The sequence below is a fragment of the Pseudorasbora parva genome, chromosome 14, assembly GCF_024679245.1.
Source record: "Pseudorasbora parva isolate DD20220531a chromosome 14, ASM2467924v1, whole genome shotgun sequence".
Taxonomy (NCBI): domain Eukaryota; kingdom Metazoa; phylum Chordata; class Actinopteri; order Cypriniformes; family Gobionidae; genus Pseudorasbora; species Pseudorasbora parva.
In genome coordinates this window covers 19,045,595-19,064,671 of record NC_090185.1, presented here as the reverse complement: position 1 = coordinate 19,064,671, position 19,077 = coordinate 19,045,595, and the positions used below count along the sequence as shown (strand labels likewise).

The 19,077-nt window shown below is 42.2% G+C and overlaps 1 protein-coding gene across 4 annotated transcripts in view; it reads left to right on the top strand.

The window, feature by feature from the left end:
• The first annotated feature begins 7,458 nt into the window (after positions 1-7,458).
• The window catches only part of LOC137039483 (calcium homeostasis modulator protein 6-like), a 51,016-nt gene continuing 39,397 nt past the window's right edge, over positions 7,459-19,077 (top strand). For 3 of the 4 annotated variants that reach the window (XR_010897670.1, XM_067414789.1, XM_067414787.1), the window contains exons 1-3: positions 7,459-7,495; positions 7,788-8,382; positions 9,335-9,476. Coding sequence is in view for 3 of the 4 variants with exons in the window: in XM_067414789.1 (XP_067270890.1) it covers positions 7,882-8,382; positions 9,335-9,476 (643 nt within the window). In the remaining variant the exon portion in view is untranslated. Of the gene's footprint in view, positions 7,496-7,787; positions 8,383-9,334; positions 9,477-14,252; positions 14,577-19,077 lie in introns of those variants that run through there. The other variant, XM_067414788.1, reaches the window with a different exon arrangement.

Here is a 19,077-nt window from a genome sequence, read left to right as displayed (position 1 = left end):
CCCCATGCCTATTCTGCCAATGAAAGGGAAGGTCTGGCATCCCAATCCCGAGCTGTGGGCCCTCCACGTATGGCCCATCAACGGTATCCGGGAACCTCTCTGACAAGTTATGAACACTATTTCGGAAGCTAGAGCCCCTGCTATCTGGCAGCTCTGCTTGAAGTGGTCAGTGGTTTTCTAACCAATGTGCTACGCGAAACATCGACGCACACTCATGCGAACTGGCGGAACCGCTCGCTTTCTCCAAGAGCTAATGGATGCGGGTCGTCCCCCCTCCATACTCAAGGTGTGTGTCTCCGCCATAGCAGCTAGCCACGCTCCTATCGCGGCACATTCACTAGGGAAAAGTGATCTTATTGTGTGTTTTCTTAAAGGGGCCAGGAGATTCAGCCCGCCTTGCCCCTACCTCGGTCCCTATTTGGGACCTCGCCATGGTTTTGGAGGCCGTGAAGGGTTCCCCCTCCTAACCACTTCAGAACACGAGCTTGAAGCACATATCACTCAAAACCGTTTTTCTGCTGGCTGTGGCCTCGGTTAACCGAGTGGGTGGCTTACCTGCACTCTCCGTGAGCCCTTCCTGTCTTGAGTTTGGGTCCAGCAACTTCAAGGTTGTGCTCAAACCGAGGCATGGTTTTATGCTGAAAGTGCTATCAACCCCTTCAGTATGCAGCTCTTTGCACTGCTTAACCCGCGTCTCAGAGAGAATAAGACGCAAACATATTCTGCCCAGTCAGAGCATTGAGATTGTATCTAGAGCGCTCCGCCCCCTTCAGGCAGTCGGATCAGCTCTTCATTGCTTCGGTGGCCGCACTAAGTTTGTGCTGTCATGAAACAGTCTCTCACACTGGATAGTGGATGCAGTCCCACTAGCATATAGGTCCAGGACCTAACCTGTCCTACAGGCATTTAAGCCCACTCCTCTAGAGGCATGGCCTCATCTTGGGCTTGGTCGTGTGACATTTCTTTGGAAGATATCTGTGCGGCGGCAGGCTGGGCCTCTCCGTCCACTTTTATCAGATTCTACAAGTTGGAGGTTCCAGCTCTACAAGCAGGGCTTCTCTCCATCTAGGCTCTATCTTGACCCTGGCAAACAGATTGCCTTACATTTTGGCCTGTACACATTAGTCCTTAAGCACTATTCATTCATCATAAGATCCGACTATGTCCGATCAGCTGTTCAAACGAACCGACTCTTCCGGTTCTTCATTCCCCTTATAAGCCGCCTCTGTCGGTGTCTCGGGGGTTTATAACATGTGCTTTGGGTATACTGGGTCAGTCAGCACACACGGCGCTTTACATTGTGTTCCCATACGTAATACGAGGAACCTCTCTCGAAAGGGAACGTACTCGGTTACTTTCGTAACCTCGGTTCCCTGAGAGAGAGGAACGAGTATTACGTTCCGTGCCGTGTTTATGCTTCTCAGGTATCGCTTCAGTCGATCTTAAAACCTGACACCTATGGCGAATTAGGGTCTTATATAGCCTCCTGTATGCAAATATAAGCACCTTTTTCGGCGGGCTTCTGGAACGCCCCCCATTGGTTCGTTCCTCTCAGCCGCCTCACCATAGGTTCCTGCAGTTGCCGCAGCCCGGCCAATCAGAGCGCTCCTCGCGCTGGGCTATGGCCGTGCAGCTCACTGCGCTTTACATAGATACCTTTATTAAAAGTTTTGCTTCACATTCTCGAGAAAAGGAGTTTTTCCCATACGTAATACTCGTTCCTCTCTCTCAGGGAACCGAGGTTACGAAAGTAACCGAGTACGTTTACAATAAACAAAAATGGTGTCAGACTCCCTACTTTCCCAAATAATCAGTATTTACAATGTACTTACAACAAAGCAAACAAACTGAAAAGGGCTGTCCAAATCAGTGTCAGAAAACAGGCAAAGGGTCAGATATACCAATAAAGTTAATCTGAAACAAACAGTTCAATTTAAACAAACAAACAATACTGACACTCTCTAATATTCATAACACAAACTCAAACTCTGCACTACACCTGTCACAAAACTCTCTCTCAAAACACAAGATTTCTGACCCAATCTGGGTAGAGGAAGGGATGACATGAGTCATTTGCTCTGCCTTAAAATACTCTTCCAAAATTTCCCATGAATTAATGAAATAATTTGAGATAAATATATCCATTTCCCTTATACAGAGTCACTACACATTGCAACAACAGGATGTGTGGTTTCTGCTCTTTAGTGGCAGAACAAAGTTTTCTCATGGGCAGCTCTTTACGCTTTATAAGACAACATACGAAGGTATTAAAATTTAACTTTCAAAGATACAAAACGTAAGTTTTTGTACATATGGATAGATTCTAAAAAGAAAATTATGGATGTATTGGCAACATTTAAACATAGCATAATTAAGTTTTTTAGTAACAATATAGCATTAAAACAATATTTTGAGCCGTTAATCCTACACCTACCCATAACTATTGCTCAAAACGATGTATTGTTAAAAATAAAAGCATAACGGACAGACAAGTGCAATCACAATAATTTATTTATTTATTTATTGCAAAAATGTTAAACGCTCTACCAACAATAGTTCAGCTGACGATGTGTTGCAGTCCCATTTATCTCTGGTGGTATAGTTTTGAGGTACAGAGCAGATTTTAAATGATTCATCCATGAAAATGTTGATCCAGCTTCTTTCCGTGAAGGCGCACATTTCCCATTTCAAATGTACATTGACTAAAACGCAACATGTCGCAATCTGTGATGAATTCAGACCGTATTATTTTCTTCTATATAATATAAATGCAGAAGTTATTGGGTTATTAAGAAAGCTGAGGTTCTAATCTTTCAATGTCTAGTTTTGTGGTGTGTGAGTTATAGATTTTTTAAAAAGATTATGATGATGCAATTTTGGACCCATGGGTGGGTCCAATGGGGGGTGCAGAGCTGAAGTGATTAATGAATCATGGGTGTGTTTTGGGCATAACGTGCAATAAACCAATCAGAGTCTCATCTCCCATTCCCTTTAAAAGCCAGTTGTGCTCGCTGTTATGCCCCATCTAGGGGAAAAGGGTGCAACATGAAACATCTGAAAAAAACAGTGTATTTGAATAAAGATTATTTTATTGAGTTAATTTGGGACCTTAGATTTAAGTTGACTGTTGGGCTAAAATAACAAACAAAACTTCCTTGTCTTTAAACCCTAACCCAAAAAGAAAAGAAAAGGAAAATACAATATATAAAGCTAACGTCTCGGGTTATGAATATAACCCATGTTCCCTGATAGGGAACGAGACACTGCGTCATCGTAGATGACACATCGGGGAACGCCCTCGGCGTGACGCTGCTGAGTTCATATCAAAAAAGTCCAATCTTGATTGGTGCTGCGTAATGACGTAACGAGTGACGGCATACCCGGAGGTATAAAGGGACGCCGGCACAAGCAAACGCAGCTTACTGCTATGAAGCGGGCCGCTCTGTAGATAGGCGGGGCTACGAGACGCAGTGTCTCGTTCCCTCTCAGGGAACATGGGTTATATTCATAACCCGAGACGTTCCCTTTATCGAGGGAACTCGCACTGCGTCATCGTAGATGACACATCGGGGAACGAGTACCCACTAGTCCTCGCCTATCTTGCACCCCATGACATGAACCGGAGTGCATAATCAGGGGGCGAGCACCCTAGCGCCTGGCGTCGCCGGGAGGTGCAGACTATAATACCTCACGAAGGTATGCGGTGTGGCCCACCCAGCCGCCTCGCAAATCTCTTGCAGAGAAGCTCCGGAAAGGAGGGCTACCGAGGAGGCCATGCCCCTGGTAGAATGAGCCCTCACGGCTATAGGTGAAGGCAAGTTGCGCACCTGATAGGCCGTTGCTATTGCCTGGACAATCCAGTTACTAATTGTCTGTTTCGCTGCAGGCAGCCCCTTCCTAGGTGGACCAAAGCACACTAACAACTGGTCTGACTTCCTCCACTGGGCAGACCTCTCCAAATAAATCCTCAATGCCCGCACCGGGCAGAGGAGGTGAAGCCTGTCCTCATCTGCCGTCACATGAGGCGGGGGATGAAAAGCCTGGAGAACCACCGACCGTACCGCATTAGACGGTACCTTGGGGACGTATCCCGGGGTCGGCCGCAAGATAGCTTTCACGTTGCCTGGGGCAAACTCCAAGCAATTGGGTGTTACTGCCAATGCCTGAATGTCCCCCACCTCCGGGTATGCCGTCACTCGTTACGTCATTACGCAGCACCAATCAAGATTGGACTTTTTTGATATGAACTCAGCAGCGTCACGCCGAGGGCGTTCCCCGATGTGTCATCTACGATGACGCAGTGCGAGTTCCCTCGATAAAGGGAACTCCCTAACCAAAAACAGAGATCAAAAACAGTTTACAATTAACAAAAATGGTGTCAGATTCTCCCACTGTAAAGAATTATGTGTTCAATAAGTTATGACAACTTGATTTTGCATTCTTTTAACTCATCAAAATAAATTAAGAAATGGTAAAAATTTTATAAGTTATACATAACTTTTTATATTAAGTTTTTAAAATCAGTTTAACATAATCTATGTTGAAATGTTGAAAACTTCAAAATTTGCCCTTTTTTTACAGTATACTTTCCAAAATAATCAGTATTTACAATATATTTACAACCAAGCAAACAAACTGAAAAGGGCAGTCTAAATCAGTGTCAGAAAACAGGCAAAGGGTCAGATATACCAATAAAGTTAATCTGAAACAAACAGTTCAAATTAAACAAACAAACAAGAACTACTCACAGTCTCTAATATTCATAACACAAACTCTGCAGTGTACATGTCAAAAAACTATCTCTCAAAACCCTGGGTAATGCCAATCTGGGTACAGGAAGTGATGACATGCTTTTTTTTTAATGCACCAATCATGACAGCATCAATCAGCCTGCAGGAACCAATCAGATGGACACACAGATACACACAGAGATTTACAAAACCTAATGTCACAAAATACAAACCACAGGGTTGTAACACTCGCACCATGGCGGATTTGCTAATTACATGGCTGAACTTGTGAGCTAAACGACAGAGAGGAATCCTTTTATTTTTTCATTTGTGTGCTGCTGTGTGTCCCTGTGTGTCATAAGCAGAGTGTGCACGTGTTGTGGACCCGACTATAGGTGCATATTACTAACACACTCTTTATATAACACAAAAAATACTGCAGCGGTGACTTAAACCAAGTTTAAGTTGATCAATGCTGCAGTCATATTCAGTTGCCTCAAAACAGCAACATGCCAACAATGCGCCTGAACACACCTCGTTTTCAGACCAGCACGCAATGGGCAAACAGATGGCCGCATTTGCTATTAAAACAACTTGGTGCAGGACGTAAAAAGGATAACTGCGTTGGGCTGAAACTAGCAAAAACACTTGCATCGTGCCAAGCTACTATGCTCTGATTGGTCAATTGGCCCAGCCTGTTGTGATTGGTCTACCATTTACAGCACGGGCTTCAGGAACTAAACGGCCATTACCATACATGAACCTCAGCTCTGTCCAGATGCTTCCTAAAGCTCATCGATTGTAAAGACAGTAATGATGCCGTTGATTTTACCACATCAATCCGTGTGCGAGTTCAATGTTGAAACGTTGGAAGAAATAGTTATTCAACCCGAACCTCAATCGCAAGGTGGAGTTTTTTCATTGTTTTTTCTCAGTGATACGCTACTCAGTTTGAGGTACATTGAGATGTTTCAACTGTAATTCCTCACCATCAGCATTAACAAGACTATTTACATTAACAAACTCATGTGTGTATTTGTAATTTATTGTGCACATGCAGGAACTGTATCAATAACTTGAATGACGAATGTAACAAACGCTTGTAAAACAAATCTTGCTCCATCCTTTATCTTTACTCAAAGTAGTAAGAACGACATCGGCATTAAGACACAGTTTTAGGTCATAGTGGCCTACATTTCAGTAAGACAGTAATAATGGGAGTTAACCAGTTAGCCGGCAACTTACACAACATAAAACACAAAACTACGTATTTTGAACACCCGTTAGAAAATATACATCAATAATAATTCAGAATAACAGGTTTTGATTCTGAGGAGCAAGCTGGTCCAAAAAAACTCTGTACCGACCCATCTTTCAAGAGCAAGCGTTTTGTGAATCCCGTGTTGAACCTGTTTGAAAAGCAGTAGGCAGTAAAATTACGTTTGAGGGTGGGTCAAGTTGTTTCCGGGTGGACGATGTATAACATAGGCGGGCATTATGCGGATATAATTTTCTAGTGACGTAGAACCCTAACAGAGTGGGATTCCAGTTAAAAACGACTCGTATAGACGGTTCAGAGTCGATTCTTTCTTTTGGAAGAAAATATCTATTTATCGTGCGCTTTCGACATTCACAAACAGATATGTTTCTCAACAGTCGCATATGGATACGATTAGCACTCTACATCTTGATTGAAGTTGCATTGATATCTGGAACCATGACCAGCAATGCAGTGATTAGTTGATGAGGAAATGCTATATATAAAGTATAATATAATGTCACTTGCTCCAGATTCCATACTGAACTGTGGTACTCGCTACTCATATGATATATATATATATATATATATATATATATATATATATATATATATATATATATATATATATATATATATATATATATATATATATTTTTTACCTCATGTCTCAATTCAATAACAAAAAACAAGTATGTTTTTTACTGTAGCATGCTCTTTCAGAAAGCAAGAGAAAAAACAAAGTGTTAAACATGATGTGATTCTTGATAAGGAGTGCTGTTCCTGTGCCTTTCTTGTTGAGACCGCTCTAAATGTTGATGAAGAAGGAGAACAATACACAGACGACACATTACAACACAGAAATTGACCCAATACACTTCCATTGTAAGTGCCTCACTGTCGCCTCCATATTTGTCCTTTTATTTTTATTTATTTATATATTTTTTTTTAATAGAGGGAAAGTTGAGAAAATGTAATGTAATGCACATATATTGTACATTGAGTTGAAGCCGGTTACTGTCTTTTTCTGAACCCAGAATGCTCCTTTACTTAGATATTTTATTGTATTTTCTTACATTTATGGCTGTAACTATTTGCATATAATTGCATGTTGTGTGAAAAGTATCAATACTCAAAACTGTGATCAGCAATATAAGTTGATGATGAAACATAGCAAAGACAGATATCAAATGCAGGTTTGATTCTGGGCCATTGTTCTATTTCCTCTCTGTCCCTGATATTGTTTTCTTTATTCTTTATTTATGCCAATAAAGATGCTGAAAGTGCTGAGAAAGTACACATACAAGATGTTTTACAAAGTACACACTAATGTTTTTTTTTTTTTTTTTTTTTTTTTTTAAATCAAATTTCTTGTGGCTTTTTATCTGATAACACCGAAAGCAGTTTTATTTCCTGTTTAAATTTGCTGCACAGCCACCTTCAAATGTTGAAGCAAAGGCAAAACGACGCACTAACACCACATCACAACAGATGAGCCGAAACAAGAGTAAGTAATTAACTATAATAAATAGACACATATTCTAACTAAACTAATAACATAAACAGCTGTACTTTTCGCATTTTTATTAAAACCACTGAGTACTCATTTACAGTGCAGTCTGAAAAATGCTGAAATTTACAAACTTTTAGGTCAAAGAAAAGTTAATTTTTTTATTATAGAAACTATTTTTGTACCGTAAAAATAATAATAATTTCACATGCAGATTGGAGCAATTTGTACCCAGAATTTTATGTATCCATTACTGATGCAAATAAAATGATATTCTTCTTTGTTAAAGGGATCCGTCCACCATTTATTGATCTTGTAAACTGGAATCCAGTCATTTCCACATACTAAAGCAGCCAAACCCATCATCAAACTTCCCTTAGAAGATGACGCGGCCAGAAGATATTTTAGGACACATACATGGATTTCTTAGACAATCTCCAGTTTTCAGCTCTTTTCCACCAAGCTTGTTGTTAATGGGACTAGAGGAATTTACTGGAAAACTAGTTTTTGTATGCCCATGCAAAGAAGAGCTGAATGTAAATCTAACAGAGTCATTATTCATTGGACCTACTCTTCTTATTTTTGCTTTAATGTATTTCGTCTTAAGGCCTTTTAAACATGGATGCAGTCGTTGTTGTGCAGGAGCAAATGATGATACTCAGCAGAACTGCCCCAAAGCTCTTGCAGCTTGTCTGATTCCACCTGTAATGTGGATCTTCTTCTTATTACTTGATGGTAATTATGTTGCCTGTGCTAAGACACACTGGGAGGGAGTTTATGTTTTTGATGTGGAGATCAACAGGTCTTGGTGTAAACCTATGGAAGGGTTCCAGAATGAGCAAGAGCTACAGCATTTGGTTCAAACATATGTTCTCGAATCTCAGGTAAATATCATTTACTATATGAATTTTTCTTGATATTTTAATGCCATAATGCACAATATAATTAGCTTTCTCTACTTCTCAAATGCGAAAAGGATAGTTCAGTTCCAGAAAGGTTAACGTTTGCATGGTATTTATTCTGTAAAGCAATCTATTTACAGATAATAGTGAGCTACAATGATTTGTGTTTAGTTGTAAGATCTTTGGTGAGGGCCCTGTCCTTAGTCCAGATCCTGGGGGATGTAGATTCGGCTGGTCCTGCCTAAAGATGAAGGCAGGGGCGGAGCCTACCCCCGATAGATGGACGGATAGGGGCCAACCTGGTGGTTATGGGGAGGATGAAGGGGAACATCAGAATGAGTTCAGTTCTTTTAAACTCCAGGTGTCAAGCAGTGATTGGCCAGACCTATTAGTATGAATGACTGATGTGGCATTAGAGTCTTCTTGGAAGAATAATGCTAAAATCTCAGATTTCCCTTATTCATATGTATTTCTGTGCTTATACATAATTGAAAGAGATAGTTTAACCAAAATGAATATTCATCATCATTGACTCACCCTCATGTTGTTTCAAACCTGCATGACTTTTGTTCTTCTGTGACTTTTGGAACGCAACATTCTTTTGAATGTTGGGAACTACTGGACTCCATTGAAATATCTCAAATCTAAAAATCTTAAAACATTTCACTTATTTAAAACCTTATTATTCTTATTTTATATTCCATATATTTAAAAATGTCATACAGTTTTACAATGACAAGAAGGTTGAGTATATAATTGCAAAATTGTACTTTTTTTTTTGTGAATTATCGCTTTAAGGCAGATGCTAGCTATACTGTGTGGTTACGTCCATTTAATTTACACCTATTTAAACCCACAACAAACCCTAACTAACAGATTAAAGGCAACAGCATTAAAGAAATCTTAAAATGTAACTTAATGATTTCTCTTTCAGTATACAGGTTACGTCATGATTGGTGTCTTCAGTGCCTTTGTGATTATCTCAGTGGCTATTTATGACTGCTGGATAAGTGGTAAATTTGGACTGTTACGCTGCCGTGGACAAACACCAGTGAGGAATGAGGATGAGGAACAAGGTAGGAGACAATTTTAAGTATCAAAACATATCAAAAGTATCAAGTATCAAACACTATTTTGGTCTTAGCCTGTTAATTTCAGCACTGGAAAGACACAGATACACTATATTGCCAAAACTATTAGGACCTCCCTCTAAATATATATAATTTTTTCTCTAAATCAATTTGGCTGTTACAAACACTTTCATGGCAACTGTTGTATAAAATCAAGCACCGCATGCAGCAGTTCTACAAACATTGAAAGAATGGGTCGCTCTCAGGAGCTCAGTGAATTCAAGCATGTTACCATGATAGTTTGAAAGGTGAAAGGTCATGTAAGGTCAGTTGTTAGTGCTATTATAACAAAGTGGAAGCAATTGTGAACAACAGAAACGTCTCTGGTTATACATATAACCCATATTCCCTGAGGGGCAACGAGACACTGCGTCATCGTAGATGACAATTCGGGGAACGCCCCCAGCGTGACGCTACTGAAGATTGAATGAAAAAGGCCAATCCTGATTGGTGTTGCGTCATGACGTAGCGATTGACAGCATACCCGGAAGGTACAAAGGGACGTCGGCACATAGCATATTTAGCTTGCTGTGATGAAGCGAGTGCTCTGACGATAGGTGTGGCGACGAGACACAGTGTCTCATTCCCTCTCAGGGAACATAGGTTATATTTATAACCCAAGACGTTTCCTTTATCGAGGGAACTCGCACTGCGTCATCGTAGATGACACTTCGGGAAAGAGTACCCACTATGCCACACCAATCATAACCCCCTGGTGTGAAGCCAAACTGGGAACACTCAGGAAGCGAGCACTCTAGCGCCTGGCGTCGCCGGGAGGTGCAGAATATAATGCCTGATGAAGGTGTGCGGAGTGGCCCACCCGGCCGCTTCGCAGCACACCAACAACTGGCCTGATTTCCTCCACTGCACAGACTTCTCCAAGTAATGGTGGAGTCTCCAACTGCCAGGTCCCAGGTTGGGGCCCTGGAATGAGCCACAGGCCTCATCCTCCGCGCCCCTCGGAGGAACCGTACAACCAACTGGTGCCTTCCCAGCGGTCCACCACCTATAGGTGTGTGAAAAGCCCCAATGGCTGTCACAAACTTCTTAAGGGTGGACGGGGTAAGCTTACCCCGTCAGAGAAGCGATCTTGGAGAAACTCCAGCACTGAAGCCACTGTGCAGTTAACTGGGTTCACCTCCTGCTCTCTACACCAAGTGGAGAACACATTCCACTTTAGGTTGTACAGCCTCCTGGTGGAAGGACCTCTGGAGCTGAGCAGGTTCTCGACGACACCTGCTGACAGACCCTCCTCTATGAGCTGTGCCCCCTCAGGGGCCAGACCCATAGGTTCCACAACTCTGGCCGGGGGTGGAATATCGTGCCCCCCGCCTGAGTCAGCAGATTCCTCCTCAGAGGGATCTGCCATGGAAGGCCGTCTATCAGGTCTATGATGTCGGAGAACCATACTCCGTACGGCCACCGGGGTGCTACTAAAGGCAGGCTGACGCCCTCCCAGCGGACTCGCTCCAAAACTCCCGGGAACAGAGCAATCGGGGGAAATGCATACAGACGCAGCCTTGGCTATGTCTGTGTCATGGCATCCAGGCCCCTTTTAATGGAGCCGGATGCCGGAGGGAGAACCACAGTGGACAGTGGGGCATCTCTCGAGACGCAGACAGATCCACTTCCACTGGGCCGAACCTCTTGCAAATGGCCTCCACCACCTCGGGATGGAGACGCCACTCCCCGGGCCTCAGCCCCTGCCTCGACAGGATGTTTGCTCCCTGATTTCTGTCCCCGGGGATGTACATCGCCTTGAGGGATGACAGTTTCCCCTGGGACCACAGGAGAACCTGATGTGCCAGTCTGCACAGAGGGTGCAACCTCAGACCCCCCGATGGTTTAGATACAATACCACGCCGTATTGTCTGATCATATCAGGACATGGTGGCGCGAAGGTCCGGGAGAAAGCTCCTCAGAGACTTGTAGACCACCAGCATTTCCAGGCAATTGATGTGCCAGGAGAAATGCCGGTGTCCCCTACGGACCTCTCGCAAAGTGGCCTTCCATGATCACGCCCCAGCCAGTAAGGGATGCATCTGTTGAAACGGTTTTCCGGCAACACAATGCTCCCAATACTGGCCCTAGGGACAGAACCAAGGTTTCTTCCATATGACGAGAGAACAAAGGCATCTGCGCATTACCCTGGTCGTACGGAAGGGATTCCCCATTGGGGAAAACCCCTTGCTCTTCAGCCACCACTGTAGGGGTCTCATGTGGAGCAGGCCGAACGAAATCATGCTGGATGCTGCTGCCCTGAGACCCAGCTGTCTCTGGAACTGCTTAACAGTGAGGCTGCGGCCTAGCTTTTCTCTGGAGACCTCTGCCAGTATGGACTCGATACGTGCAGGGGACATTTGTGACCACATCATTGTCGAGTCCCATACGACTCCCAGGAACGTGTGGAACGTGTTTCTTCGTGTTGAGTCTCAGCCCCAAGCACCTCATATGGGCCAGAACGACATCTCGATGCCGAACCACCATATCGTACGACCTGGCCAGAATGAGCCAGTCATCGATATAATTGAGTACACAGGAGTCCTGGAGTCTTAACGGAGCCAGAGCTGCATCCATGCACTTCGTGAAGGTGCGGGGTGAAAGAGCTAGGATGAAGGGAAGAACACGATATTGGTTCGCTTCGCCCCCAAAAGCGAACCTCAGGAGCCTTAAATGCAGCCATGATCACCAGACGATACTGTTTAAATGTTTTCAACCGAATCGTCATCTACACGCTGCCAGGGCCGTACCCAGGATTTTCAAAATACCGAGGTCCAAATATGAATTTTGGAGGGTTAGAAAAAAAAAAAAACATTTCCCTCCTTTACAAATGCATTTTAAGACATAAGAAAATCTAAGAATCAGCTAACTGTAGCTTTAAAACCATGTCAGTGTGCAGTATAAATTATTTAAATTATTTTATTTGACAACTGAATATTATAAATGAGAATCTGGTTAAATGTTGCAAAAAAATTAGACCCCAAATTAGACAATCTGTATTGTTGTTAAATTGAGCCAAAGACGACATATTTGTGACTCCGTCTTTGAAAACCTAGCTAAACTGAACTGTGGATGCTCAATGCGTAAAAATGGACGAACCCTGCCAGCTTTTGGCGCTATTGAAAAGTACTGCGGATCCATTGGAAACAATTGAAAACATACGCCGGGCAAGGCGAGAACACCTGTTTGTACACGCCACCTTAATAGGCTATTATTTTGCAACTTCTATTATGTACACCTCTGAGAATTACCGAGGTCCGGACCTCAGGGACCTCAATGGTGGGTACGGCCCTGCACGCTGCCTCAGCAAACACGAGATTCGATTAGTTTACAACATATTTGGCTTTCATCCCTCGAGATGAAAGACCACAGGGTTAGGGTTAGGGTTAGTAGTGACAAAGAGTTAGGAGTGTTCTCTGGAGTGACAAATCACAATTCTTTGTCTGGCAATCCGATGGACAAGTCTGAGTTTGGCGGTTTCCAGGAGAACGGTACTTTCCTGACTACATTGTGCCAAGTTTAAAGTTTGATGGAGGGAGGGATTATGGTGTGGAGTTGTTTTTTAGGAGTTGGGCTTGGCCCCTTAGTTCCAGTGAAATTAACTCTTAATGCTTCAGCATACCAAGACATTTTGGACAATTTCATGCTCCCAACTTTATAGGATTAGTTTAGGGATGGCTCCTTCCTGTTCCAGCATGACTGCACACCAGTGAACAAAGCAATTTCTATAAAGACATGGATGAGTGAGTTTGGTATGGAGGAACTTGACTGGCCTGCACAGAGTCCTGACCTCAACCCGATAGAACACCTTTGGGATGAATTAGAGCGGAGACTGCGAGCCAGGCCTTTTCATCCAACATCAGTGCCTGACCTCACAAATGTGCCTAAACCTTGTGGAAAGCCTTCCCAGAATAGTTGAAGCTGTTATAACTGCCAAGGGTGGGTCAACTCCATATTAAACCCTACAGATTAAGAATGGGATGTCATTAAAGTTAATGTGCATATAAAGGCAGGAGTCTCAAAACGCAATGGCCGAGTTGATGCCTGGCACCATCAACAGACATAGGAGGCAGAAGAGTGAAGGGCACTCACTTGACTGCAGGCAGCTTGTGAGCGAAGCACTGATCAGGCTGTAACACAGCAGAACGTGAGCGGAGGTCTGAACGGCGAGCTGAAGAGCAGAGAGAGAGGGCTACGGTGGCTCGAAATGATGGCTGCGCGGGTGTGAGCTGCTTGAGAGCGGCGAGCAGGAAGGCGGGCTGATCGACTGCACAAAGGCGCGAATATCAGCGTTTGAGTGAGTCCAGCTGCTTGCGTCAATCCGAGTTCCAACGAAGAGAAGTTATTGCGTCGCAGAAGGAGAATGAAGCAATTTGCCATGCTGAAACGGCCATATTGTAAATGTAAATCGTGGAAATGTATAAATTAAAGCTAAAGCTCCAGTCTCCTCCAGAAATCCCCCCCAATGGTGAGTACATCTTGATGTGGGTCTGGCTTGTCAGGCTAGTCAGTCTCATTTCTCAAATATGCATTTATTTAAAAAAAAAATATGGGAATGTTTATGGGAATGCTATGTATTTCTTCTGAGTCAAAATGGACCTCATTGGATTATGAGGGTTAAAAGCAATTTTAAAACTTAAAAACATAATTAACTGAAAATGATTGGAACATGCTTTATTTAGTGCAATTTTACTATTTATGATTTTCCTGTGTGTTCAATAGGTCCTGCTACAAAGGAACAGGAAGTGCAAGTGTCAATGAGTTCTGCTACAACGGGACAGCGAGAGTCATGGAGTTCTGCTACAGTGGGACAGAAACAACAAAGTTCTGTTAAAGTGGAATGGCAACCAAAGAGTTCTTCTATAGTGGATAAGGGACTGAAAGAATCAAGAGGTTCTGCTACAACGGGACATGGACTGCAAGGGTTAGGGAGGTTAGCCACAGAGGGACATAGACAGTCTACTGAAATGCAAATCCTATTATCACACACGGGGCAACAAATAGAAGCTACAACCTTGTAAAGAGTGAAATCTCAATGGAATCTCTTTCTATCCTAAAATAGACCAGCTATTAACAATACAATTTTTACTCTATTCCTCAATTTAAAACTACCTTATGCAGAGGTTAATATATTACATGTGCACATTCGTTAAAGTCTCTCTTTTAACCCTCATCCTTCCGTCGCACTTGGTAAAAAAAAACCTCCCTTGTATTATCAGAATTTAAAAAAGAATTAATTATCAAAATTATATATATATATATATTCCATTTATTTCTATAAGAGTGTCAAATTTTGTTGCGAGGGAAGGATTTGTTACCTTTTTTTCAACCACAAAACTTTAATCCAGTGTAAAAATGCTGTGCATTTTTCATAATTCAAGTGTGACAGAATTCCTGGGGTTTTGGACCACTCCCATGAACTCTCTATTTTTATAAATAAATATATTAACTGTTTCAGGTCAAAATGACCCACGGGAAGGATGAAGGTTAAGGGGAAAATGTCTTGCATATGAAATGATTTGCTCAGAACAGTCTGTTTCTCTGAAGCAGAAACTTGCATTTGAATGAAGGAAAAAAGAAGAGGTTTAGCTTCAAACTAGTGAAATTTATAACCAGCTTGCAGATATTCTTTGAAATCATGTTGGTATGTAGGCCGACAGATAGATATGATTGTTAGATAAATAACTACAAATATCTCATTTTCTGTTGCCCACGGTGATGTATGTCGGGCAGTGTTTTCATTCCGTGAGATGAAAAGATTAAAGAGACTCGCATTGAATAAAACTGAAAGTGAAACATGCTCGATGCATGTTTGCATAAGAGGATGTGAAGAACAGGCAAATATTGAAATGTATTATTTGCGAAGTATGTTTCCACAACTTTTTTGTATTGTCAACTTTGACAATACCAATGACAAAAAGGGACATTTATAATTTCTAAATTAATTATATATTTGTTTCATTATTGTTTGACCTTGCACTAATCCTTAACCACAGAAAACAGAGACTAGAAGTAAAAAAAAAAAAAAAAAAAAAATTTTTTTAACTATATCAAGTTAAAATCTTTTGAGTTTTTAAAAAGTGTTAACACATATAGTTAACACATTTTTTTTTTTTTTTTTTGTTTTAGCTTATATATTGAGTCTCTTGAACTTTTGACCTCATTACAAATGTTAGATTTTAGCTACCTATGTAAGCTATATGAATAATATTTACACATGTCCATATGTTCATGTTTCTAATTCAGTAAATATTTCTAAGGGTTGGTTTATTTTTAATTGGCCATAACAGCTGCAGCTACAGTTCACTGAACATTATTGATCAATTATCAGTATATACAATTGGAACGTGATAATAATTTACAATTATTTTGTGCTTCATAATGTTTTATGAAACACACAAGCATGCAAAATTAAAAATGACAACATATAAAATATGTCACTTTCATAAACACAGATAAAGTACCAATCATGCATTTTTGAACTTCCTCTTGCGGCCAATAGGGGCACTGTCTAATTTAAGTGTTTATGTCATGCTTTTTTTTTTGAAAATGTTTGAAAATATGTGTTTTTGTTTGTTTATTTGGTTGGTTTGGCCAACCAAATAAACACCTTCAGTGTTGTGGTGTTGTCAACAGTCATAATTCACCTTAAGTATAGTTAATAAGTAACATTTTAAACAAATATAAATATTCACTCGATTAAACTGTGAACTTGATTTTAAAACTGATGTCAGATGTTCAGTGGGTGGCCTCCTATTACATGAGAATTATTTCAACATTTGAGTAGCCTCAAAAGTTAGTTTTTAAGTTAATCACATCGACATAAATTTACATTGAGCAAAACAGATTCTTACAAATAGAAGTCATAATATCCTTAGGAAGTAACCACCAACAGTTTGCTGCTCAACACTCTTTTCTGTTAGGATATAACTGAATATGGACATTTTGTCTGTGTGAATGATGGGCATATCATTTTGTCTGTGTGAATGATGGTTATCATTGAATAACAGGTTGTGTGGTTTTCTGCACCCACAGTACAGTGCAAGCTTTTCTCATCAAGTTTTCGTAATGATTTGCTTTTTCTTTGTAATAATTATGACATTTCTGAGTGAAAACTGTTTTTACATCAAACTGTTTTGAGTGCAATCCCTTCCATATTCACTGTCTAAATAAAAATGTGGAAAAATCCACGATGAAAGACAAAATGTACACTTTTTGCAGCATGCATGCATTTGTAATTTATTTTGGATTGCAGGGGGAGAACATGGTTGTAGAATCAGAGACGTAGTGGGACACACGGACCCACTTTTTATTAGTGTACATAATTTTTTTTTACATTGTACTTCCATTTGTTTTAATAAGTGCATGTAATTACATCTGTAATTAATTTCTGTCCATTTATAATTACATTGTTGACACTTCCCTTTACCAGATCCAATCGATAACCGGAAAACCTGTTAGTCGGAGGCAGGTCCGTCGGCCCCATTGGCATCCAAGTTGGTATCCTTCACATGGAACAATTACATCTGATGGTTCTGGAGGAATCCACGGCTGACATCATATTAGGGTGCCCATGGTTAGAGCAGTACAGCCCAGTCATCTCCTGGAAAACCGGGGAAGTCCTGAAGTGGGGCGACACCTGTTTTCCGGACTGTTTCCCATCTCCACCGGTACGTCCCTCTTCGCGTTCCCACGATCTCCATATCTGCGCCACGTCCACCGAGAGTCCAGTAGAGCGACGTTCGGTGGATGTCACATCCTGCTACGCCCCATTCAGTGATGTCTTCTGTCCCCAACGGGCTTCAAAGCTGCCTCCCCATCGGCCATTGATCTACTTCCCGGTGAACCAGTGCCCAAAGGAAAGATCTACCCTCTATCACTCCCGGAGGAGAAGGCCATGGAGTAGTACATCGAAGAGGCACTGGAGCAAGGCTACATCCGTCCATCGACTTCCCCTGCTGCTTTGAGCTTCTTCTTCATGGCAAAAAAGGACGGAGGCTTGCGGCCCTGCATAGATTACCGGGCACTCAACAATATCACCGTTAAGTCTGCCCGTTCCCAACCATCCATGGTCACACCTGGGAGTAGACTTTATCACCCATCTGCCAGTCTCTGGGAACTGCACATGTGTGTTGGTAGTTGTAGACCGTTTCTCCAAGTCCTGCCATCTCATTCCACTCTGAGGTCTACACACTGCATCTAGAAACAGCCGAACTCATGTTCAACCACATATTCCGCTATTATGGCATCCCTGAAGACATCGTATCAGACAGAAGACCGCAGTTCATCTCTAAGGTTTGGAAAGCCTTCTTCTCTCTCCTAGGTGTGACCGTGAACCTGTCATCCGGATACCATCCCCAGACGAATGATCAGACGGAACGCAAGATCCAGGAGATAAGACGTTTCCTCCGTACCTTCTGTCATGGCCAGCAAGACTCCTGGAACCAGTTCCTAGGATGGGCCGAGTACGCACAGAACTCTCTCCGCCAGCCTACCACCGGTTTCATGCCATTTCAGTGCATACTTGGCTATCAACCCCCACTGTTCCCCTGGTCAGGGAACCCTCCGATGTCCCTGCGGTTGACTACTGGTTCCGGGAGAGTGAGAGAGTCTGGGACTATGCACACCACCAACTCCATAGGGCTCAGCCTACCTTCGCCGCTCCAAGACTCCCTCCTTCCAAGTAGGGGAGAAGGTCTGGCTGTCCACCTGATTATCATCTCTGCATTACCGGTTTTATTTGACAGAAACGCTTTACTTTTAGCAGTGTGAACAAGTGTCACAGCAGCCACGTCAGAGTAACGTCATAACATCATTTTAAACACACTTAAATGTATCTAATATGAACTTCCGGTTGAGTGAACACTGACTTGGCTGCCGCTACTCACTGGTTCTGTTTTTATTATTTTCTTTTATCTGAACATTTGAAATCGGGAAGTTTTAATGAGCCTCTGCTGACATTACTGACCTGTCTGATCATCTGATTCTTGTGAATGCTGTTTGATACTGACCTTTTAGCGAACGATTTGCATCTACAACTTGGCTTCCATCGTTGTTTGGGTGCCTGTCTAATTATTACAATAATGAGTTTCCGTGATGTGGTTACTCAAGCTGCTGCTATGGATCATCTTTTCTGCTGTGATCAGTGCCGCTCCTAGATTGGTTTATTCGGCGGCAGACCTGCACAAACTTAGATCTGCAAATGCTGCAATCAAACCTCCGCCGCTGTTGGCATTTAATCATCCGGATCTTACACGTCAATCGAAATACATTCATCGTAGGTCTCGTCGGAATTTCCGATTCAGTTCAGCTAAATCTGAATGTGGTGGACAAATTCGGTCGCTTTGGTCTAACGTTACACACCCTAAGCTGCATAAAAGTGCTGGGAGGACCATTGATCATGAAGCTCTTACTCCGCTGCCCAGGTCAGTTGACTACAAGCCTTCTGTACTTCGTTTTACTCTTTTTAATGTTCGCTCACTCAACAATAAGAAGACATCTCTCATCCATGAACTTATTGAGGACAGAAATATTGACTTTTTGTCTG